A 9,250-nucleotide genomic window follows, 5' to 3' on the forward strand; every position below is an offset into this window, starting at 1 on the left:
TTACATTACAAGTTAAGTGAAACTCTGAAACTATGATACAAAAAAAAAAAAAGAGTAAGAGTAGTGGGTTAAAAATTTCCCACACATCATTTAAGGCGGTTAATCCAGACTTAGTTGTAACATGTTCCCAAACCAAATAATGTATCAGGTAACAAACTATAAAAAAAAATCTGGATACAATCAAGGGTGAATAAATAAGTCATTAAAATGAACTATACATGACCTTTTGGTTAAAAATACACCTTAAAAATTATGATCAAAAGCTTCCATTTCTACTACTGCTTTCTCCTTTAGTAATTATTATCTCTTATGTGATAGTTTATCTCTAGAAGAGTAAGAAAAAGTCCTTTTATATTTCATGATAGGTTTAATCAGATAATTAAAACAAATTCTTATGATATCATCTGATATGTCCAATTACATGGGTATGATGTAACAAAAACAGTTACAAACTTATATATGCGTATTTACATTATATATCCAAAACTATCAAGCTAGTCAACTATATCTAAGGAGATACATTATGACATGAGTTAAACAATTTTTCATTGCTTATTGGAAAGAATGCAGTCAAGCTTTTAATGGAAATAATATACAAGTGAGGCACTTTTGAGGTCAAAAATAGAAAGCAAATGATACTACATACTGGCAATGTTCACAAAAATCTCTATGTGTATCTTTAATACAAAGGCTTTTCAACTAGATTATTCTTGAAAAATTTCAAAACTAGCAACTTATGCAATTTAAGGAGCTTTCAGGAACAATGGCTAACATCAGTGTTTCAAAGCATATCAAAGTTTTATAACCACCTGGCTGCTAGGCAAACAGTACCTTAATAACTTAAAGCCCCCCCCTTAATTTTTGGTTTATATAAATTATCTCAGGTTGTGATTTCTTTGTTTCAACTTACTGCAAAACACCTTATGGTGCTATTATTGTGGACTATAGACCAATTTTTTTTTTTTTTTAGTGTAACAATGTGCTTCCCCTTATACTTAGAAATGTGATCTTGGAAATTAAGAATAAGAATATTTAGTTAAGAATCTATGTTTTCCAGGTAACTAAAGTTTTCAAAGTTTCATGTAGAAAAATGTTACACTTGTTTAATATATCTTTAGGCTAAAATAACAAACCCAATCTTAAACACATATTCCAAAGTGTATCACAAAACCTAAAGTAAATTTCAACAAAACAAACATCCTTAAGAGTCTTTAAATCTGGAGGATACGTATTTCCTGTATTTCGGAGACATATAGGTATTAAGAAACATCTCTGTAGTGTTCATTTAAGGGGGGGCTGGGGAGAGAAAAAGAAAAGACAAGACTTACCCAAGATATCAGATGGCACTATACACATGAATTGAAAGTGCATTTGTATTACTTCAAAAGTTCATTTTAGGCACTGTTGAATAACCAATGAAAATAGGTAGTTTTAAGTTGCCCCCTTTAAATGTTAACCCCTGCCCAACATCATCCCAGAGACACACACACTCTCTGAAGTTGTCATGATGAAATACAGTGATGTTTATTTTTTCTAAAAAATTCTCCCTGACTGGTAATGGGAGGAAAAGTAAGAATTATCATTTTGGTAAATGGCTTTTGCAAGTTGAAAGAATTGGTTCTATAAATGCTTCGGCACATTAAGTTTGACTGCCAGTTCCAAATATTGATAAATATTTTAAAACAGGATATGTAAGAAAAAAGTGCTTAAAATCTTTCAACAAGACACATTAGGGAAAAGATTGGTTTTACAGTTCCTTTGAGATATTTCTTATTCCTGCTTTCTCCATTTGGAGGTGGCCACCACTTAAATAGCCCTTTACTGGTAGTAATGATGAATCCTGTCAGATCCCAACTGCCACCTCACGTATGGTCTATAAATCATCCAGTAGGTGGTGCTGAAGTTACATACCTCATATTTCTTCAGAAATCAAATGATTCCCCTGTCAAGTCAGGAGACAAATCATTTAAGGATTATCAATTCTGAACAAGCCATCAGACGAAAGTCTTTCTTGTCATGACATCTAGATGATTTCATTTTCAATATTTACTATTTCTTAAGCAGTTTTGTTTAGCCATTTGCTTCTACTACCAGATTAAAACCAAAGAGAAAGGTTTTAGAGGACAAGCCAATTGGCAGTGCCAAATCTGTATGCAGAACGAGAAAATGTTCCTGAATATACCTATACACGTTTAAGAATGAGAAATTTAACCTAAGAATTCACGTAAGAATTCTAATTTACTCAAGAGAAAATTTCCACATAGGGGTTCAGGTAACATTATATTATCAGTTAGTCTTCTAGACTGATTTGGAACCTGGGTGTGTTAAACTATAAAGATCCAAGGTAAAATAAAAACCATTTCATGACCATAGTTTTTAATGAAGAAACTTGTTTAAAACTGTAAAGGAAAAAATGGGGATGGGACGGAAAAATCTTAGCAGCAAAGTGGTTAAACAAATTGAAAATATTAATGCACAAACATTAAAATATTAAAGCATATATGTTGCATATAAAATACAGTACAGGACCAGGAGTTGCACTATACTGATTAGTGCTCAACAGAAGAAATGATTAAATTTGTTCTTCCCAGAAGTATATACACAGTTCATTTCCACAGCATTTTCCTATATAGCCAGCAAGTTATTTTCTTCAGTTGTTCACACCTGATCAAACCTGAATTATAAACTCAGCACTTACAAATATGAAAATTCATTCACAAGGAAAACCAGTATTTCCATTTTACCAATAAAAAGTAATTTTGAAAGTTAACAGTCTATTCTAAGAAACCAAGTTTAGCTGAAAACTTCAGGGATGAAGATCATCTGGTGTAGCAGCTTCCAAATATATAAACAGTAAAAATAAGACTTAAAACTGCTGCTACGGTGTCATGTTTTGGACTTAGTTCATCCAATTAATTTTTAGTACAAAACTAGAAATAACCTCTTCTTCATAACATCTATAGTTATCAATATATTTTTCTTCTTTTCAATGTGAAATAATACTTTAAGATGATCTATATACACAATGTTGTCAGTTCAAGCTGTCATATAAATATAAATGCTTTCTTAAAAAAAGTATTTTACAGACAGATAGTGTTATATACATTGTTCAGTTTGATCTGGGGCAAAAGAAGAAAGCTAACACAAGCTTAAGTGTGATATGTAAAAAGAATGATTACATAAATGACATTAAAAAACCTGCATAGAAAATGAGCTTCTAACAGTAGTGTGATTTTAATTTTTATCACTTCTGAAACTTCAAGCCATTAAAAAAAGGCACACTTCTCAACTTTTCCCTTTAAGGGAATGTTCTTAAGGAACCCCTTACTTGGTTAGAGTTTTAATGTAACACTTAAAAAAAAAAAAAAAAAGACAATTTGACCCCAAAGTACTTCAAACAATTTGCTAGAACATTTATCCAACTACTTTGTAAATAAAACATCCAGTAAGACAATGCTCTGCAAAAGAAACTAATTTATACGTACAAGATATTTCATTCACAATTCTGGATTAAATACTTCCTTGGGACAGTTTAGCACATCCTTTATATAAAATAATTTTGCTTTTGGCCAGTTTAAATAAAATAAAATGCAACTGAGAAAAGTTATCATTGTTATGTGATAATAAGCACTGAGAATTAAGCTAAAAAGTTAGTAACACAGCTGAACATATTCTGGTTTAGCAGAATGATAAGTGGAAATCTCAGGAGGAAACTGTTTTACTTACTCTAACTATCCAGTTACACTTTTCACCTTGTAAAACATTTGTAAATGCAATATAACTTTTTGAAGGAGGAAACTCTGAAAGAAAACAACTTGCTGGTTGAATACCACAAAAAACAAAACAACAACCCAAAACCTTACTTTTTTCTATACTGTTTACTCAGTCTCTTTTTATATAAAAATAAGTGTTATGTTCCCATCATAACATTAGACAATTACATCTGTGCTTTAAAAAAAAGTTGGTCACTCAAGGCTATTAGAATATTTTTTAAGGATTTTAGATTACCAGAATGTACAGATATAACTCAATATAAACTGTAGCCAAAGGGAAATGACAATGAAAATATCAAATCATTCACATGGAACAAAAATGTTATTAACTAGATAAGTAAAATATTCAAAATATAATGGAATGTGACAGTAGATATATGTACATCTACTTCAGAACTAGGAAGGGGAGGAAAAGTTTAATATGTAATAATTCGTACCTTATATTTAGTTAAATATAAACATTTGTTATTTATACATAAATCTGCTTTCAAAAAACAACTAATAAATGATTTAGTTGCACTTGTTTTACTTCTTACAGTTCCCAAGTGTTAACTTTTTTTAGATTGAAATCAACTGTCCCCTAGTGCACTTTAAGTTTATATCTTAATGAATTCAAACCTTTAAAAGTCCCATCACCTAATGCATAAATATACAAAAATGCCAAAAAATTAATCCCTTTTAGTTGGATCATATTTATGCTCACTTTATATAGCCATAACCAGAAATGGTTTCCTTTTGCAAATATTCTTTAAAACCTGCAACAAAACATGCCATGCACTCCAGGGAAAAAGTTAGGCATGGCTAGCATTTGTGAAATGCCAAGAACTGATGAGTTCTGCTTCCTCCACGTGTGGCCCCAATGATACCAGGCAAGATTTCATAATGCTTGCCAAAAGCTTCCACAAATCCAAGTTAGCTAATTCCTGGACACAAAGATTTTAAGCTCATTTTGGCACTGGATGCTTTCATCCAGCAGCTTTATGTTTCCCACCACAGCACCCACACGCCTCACCACAGCGATGGCACATTCTCAAAGGGACGTAGCAGCACATACATGGTACAATGAAAGACAAAGCTACTAGGGCTAACCATCGTAAGCAGAACTTGTCATCGCTAGTGTCACATGAACAGGGATCAGAAAAATCTCCCTCTGAGTCTGACATACAATGATACAACATGCTCTCTGCACAGAGCATGCAACTAACTTGATATATGCATCTTTTAATAGGGTCTGGAGCATCCTGACATTTTCCCCTGCCATTTTCTTCATGATTAAACCTTTCCTGGCAGTATACGCAGCGAGAACGTTCACCATCTTCTTTTCTTCGTTTTGACTTCTTAAATTTTAATGAGGAAGGCTGTGTCTTAAATACCACAGAGTCTTTGAGTGAACTTAACTTAGTCTCATCCCCACAAGAGTACAGATAGTCTGATTTTTTACTGTCTGGTTTAGAAAACTGAATATTGGAGTCAGTATCATCTCTCTCCAAGTCACTTTTCCACATGTCAGGATGTCTGTAGTCTGCATAACGACGTATTAAGATATCACGAGGGTTTATTCTGACAATCTCATCCTCATCTTGAAAGCTGACATGTCGGATTGATTTCAAAGGGACCTAAAAAGGAAAGAGATGAAAATTGCAATAATGACTGGGAAGGTGAATTTTATGTGCCAACTTGGCTGGGCCACAGTGCCCAGATATTTGGCAAACATTATTTTACATGTTTAAGTGAAGATGTTTCTTGGGCGAGATAAACATTTCAATGGGTAGACCATAAGTGTAGCAGATTATCCTCCATGACGTAGGTGGCTTTCATCCAATCAGTTGAAGGCTTTAATAGTACAAAGACTGACCTTGCTGGAGCAAAAAGGAATTCTACCAGCATTCTGTCTTTGGATACAGACTACAGCTCTTCCCTGGGTCTCAAGCCTGACAGCCTACCCTGCAGATTTTGAATATGTACCTCTACCATCACATGAGCCAATTCCTTAAAATAAATCTCTTTCTCTTTATATATATATATATATATATATATATATATATATCTTGTTGGTTCTGTTTCTCTGGAGAACGCTGACTCATACAGATTTTAGTACCAAGGTGTAGGATGTTGTGCTAACAAACATCTAAAAATGTGGCAGTGCCTTTGGAACTGGGTAATGGGTAGGGGCTGAAAGAGTTTTGAGGTGCATGTTATAAAAAGGCTAGGTAGCTTTGAAGAGACTTGGTAGAAATAAGAACATTAAAGGTGCTTCTGGTGAGGGCTTGGATGGAAATGAGGAACATACTGTTGACACCAGAGGAAAGTTGATCCTTGTTATAGAGTGGCAAAGAATGTGGGTGAATTGTATTCTAGTCTCTTGTGGAAGGTAGAATTTGTGAGTGATGGACTTGGATATTTAGCAGAAATTTACAAGCAAAGTGCTGAGGGTGCAGCCTAGTACCTCCTTGCTGCTTATACTACAATATGAGAAGAAAGTGATTAATTGAAATAGTAATTTTTAAAACAAAAATGAACCAGAATTTGAAGAGCAAGAAAATTCTCAGGAAGATGCTATCACTGATGGCCAAGGGGGTGGGGCCACCTCCTTCATGAGCCCAGAGGAATTCTGCCTCAGGATGAATCAAACTTTGAGTTCACTTACACTTGACTTAGATGGTATTTAGATGAGATTTGGGATCTAGAGGTGATGCTAGAATGGGTTAAGTTTTTTGGGGTGTTGTGATGGGGTGAATGTATTTTGCATGTGAGAAAAGGGACCAGAGGGTGGAACGTTATGGGCTGAATTGTATCCCCCCAAATCCATATGTTGATGCCCCAATCCCCAGTATATCAGAATGTGACTGCATTTGGAAATAGGGCCTTTTAAAAGGGTGATTAAAATATAAGGCCCTTAGGGTAGGCCTTAATCCAATTTGATTGGTATCCTTATAAGAAGAAGAAATTTGGACAGAAAGAGAGAGAGAGAGACCAGAGATGTGGGTGCACAGAGGAAAAAAACACAGCCAGAAGGTGACCATTGGCAAGCCAAGGAGAAAGGCCACAGAAGAAATCAAATGCATCAACACCCTGAACTGGGACTTCCAGTTTCCAGAACTGTGAGCAAATAAATTTTTGTTGTTCAAGCCACTCTGTCTGTGGTATTTTGTTATGACAGCCCTGGCAAACTAAAGCAAAGACATACGTGTTCATAGGTTGGCTATACAAGTCTCTGAAAATGACTTAAAACACATCACACTCTCTCATCCTTCTGGGTAGGCTGTTTCCTTGAGGCCAGGGAGAAAAGTAAATCTTTCAGGCATAAATCAAAATGACACTTCCCTTCATCCATATAAGTGGGCTTCTAGTAGTCACATTTATATCTTCTAGTGCCAGTCCCTGGACACAGTGACTACTCTATAAGTAAGCACATGGATCCATGTTAGGGCAGACTTCTATTCCCCATATATTTGGAATTGTGGCTAAAAAAATTCCACGTCTGGATTAAAGGTGGAGTGATGGATGCAGACCATTAAATTACAACATACGATTCCTATTGATGATAAATGTACTGACAATCCCCTCAAACCAGAAATTTGGAGGGAATTTAAGTAATGGGGTTTAGAAGTATATATAAACAAATAGAAAATTTATACACTAAAAAACAATTCTAGTACAACTCAACTATATGGAGAATTAGAAAGACTGGAAAATTTCACTTACACGTTAATTAGTTACATTCCAAATCAGAAGATAAAACTAAGATTACTTACCTTATTTTGGGACTTTAGGCTTCCACATTCCTTCGGTATTTGCCGCTGCACATATTCTATACTTCTGCCCTGAATGTCTAGGCCTGGATGACTGAACATTATCTAAAATACAAACAATTTCTACTTAAGTGACAAAAGAATGCATTCCTTATTTTTAATAAAACTATATATAATGTGTATTCAAAAACTTCATAATCTATTAGCAGTAAGGGTTTTCAAAATGGTTTTAACAAAAAGCATTACTTGAGTCATCCTATTTATTATTTAAACTTAGGTCTTTCCTTATACATTTAAAATTTAATTTAAAAAGTAATACAGACTTCTGGTTTCTGTTTTGGCATATAAGGAGCTTGGAAGCTGCCATTCTGTTGTAACAAGTAAAAAAGCTAAACAAAAAATATCGACAACTCCTCTAAGATCCATGAGAGAGGAGGACACAGGGCAAACCCCACCCCTAAGACTGCAGAGAGAGACAGCAAAAAAAAGGGAGTCACTGCTTACCAGAGCAGAGACTCATGAGTGAAAATCATCACGGAAACCAGTGCCAGGGTGGAAAAAAAACAAAACAAAACAAAAAAATCTCAACTGTAATTGACAAATTGCTGGAGGCTCAGGATGGACAACTCTGAGAGTTAAAAAAACTCCTGGTTGGGGGTGGGGACAGTCATTGTGAAGCCCCCAAACTCTTGTGAGTTTACCTCTAGGAGATCAACCAGGTTCCCACAATAAGTATCAGAAAAATCCGTACGTGCTTCCAAGCGGGAGTAGAGAAGGAACCATTACAAAATGTGCCAGAACACTCTGTTCTTAACAAGGCCTGTCCTCAGGAGAAACTAGTTGAGGGTCTGACCTACTGTGGTATTATCAGAGTCTATTTGATCTGGAGGAGGGGATATACCCAACACTAGTCAACTCTAACCATCTGACGCACCTAAAGGGAGAGAAAACACTGATAAATAATTGTGATATTCACAATCCTGAGGGAAAGGCTCAGACTAAAAGACTGAGACCTAATCACAACCACAGAATACTTCCTCTTCCTATACACTTTACCACTACATCACTAAAGGCTTATTTACAGCAGTTCCTTTTACCCAGCACATCATGTCTAGCAATCAAGAAAAACGATAAAAAACATACCAAAAGACAAAAATACATTGAAATGACAGAACAAGCATCAGAACCAGATATGGCAGGGATATTGGAATCAGCAGACTAGGAATTTAAAACAACTATGATTAATATGCTAAGACTCCAATGTTTAAAGTAGATAGCATACAAGAACAAATGAGCAATGAAAGCAGAGAAATAGAAATCCTAATAAAGAATACCGCCCCCCCCAAAAAATCTAGAGATCAAAAGTACTAAGAATACCTTTGATGAGCTTAGTAGACTGGACATGGCTGAGGAAAAAAACCTCTGAGCTTGAGGATTAAGTAATAGAAATCTCCAAAATTGAAAGGAAAGATATCAAAGACTGAAAATAAAAAAAAGACTATTCAAGAACTGGGGGACAACTACAATAGCTGTAACATACACAAAACAGAAAGAACAGATGAAGAAAGAGCGAAAGGAACAAAAGAAATATATGAGATAATAATGACTGAGAATTTACCCAAATGTCAGATGTCCAATCACATATCCAAGAAGCTCAGAGAACAGCAAGCAGGAAAATGGAGGGAAGGAAAAAGGAAAAAAAAAAAAAAAAAAAAAAAGCACCTA

At 34.8% G+C, this 9,250-nt stretch overlaps 1 protein-coding gene across 2 annotated transcripts in view; it reads right to left on the reverse strand.

Annotated features, from left to right (window-relative positions):
• Window positions 1–491: 491 nt before the first annotated feature.
• The window catches only part of SPRED1 (sprouty related EVH1 domain containing 1), a 119,407-nt gene continuing 110,648 nt past the window's right edge, over window positions 492–9,250 (reverse strand). For both annotated transcript variants that reach the window (XM_024116566.3, XM_024116563.3), the window contains 2 exons: window positions 7,529–7,630; window positions 492–5,389 (listed from right to left, as the gene is read on the reverse strand). In XM_024116566.3, coding sequence (XP_023972334.1) covers window positions 4,739–5,389; window positions 7,529–7,630 — 753 coding nt within the window. In that variant the 3' untranslated portion in view covers window positions 492–4,738. The remainder of the gene's footprint in view (window positions 5,390–7,528; window positions 7,631–9,250) is intronic.

The sequence above is a fragment of the Physeter macrocephalus genome, chromosome 11, assembly GCF_002837175.3.
Source record: "Physeter macrocephalus isolate SW-GA chromosome 11, ASM283717v5, whole genome shotgun sequence".
NCBI classification, from domain to species: Eukaryota; Metazoa; Chordata; class Mammalia; order Artiodactyla; family Physeteridae; genus Physeter; species Physeter macrocephalus.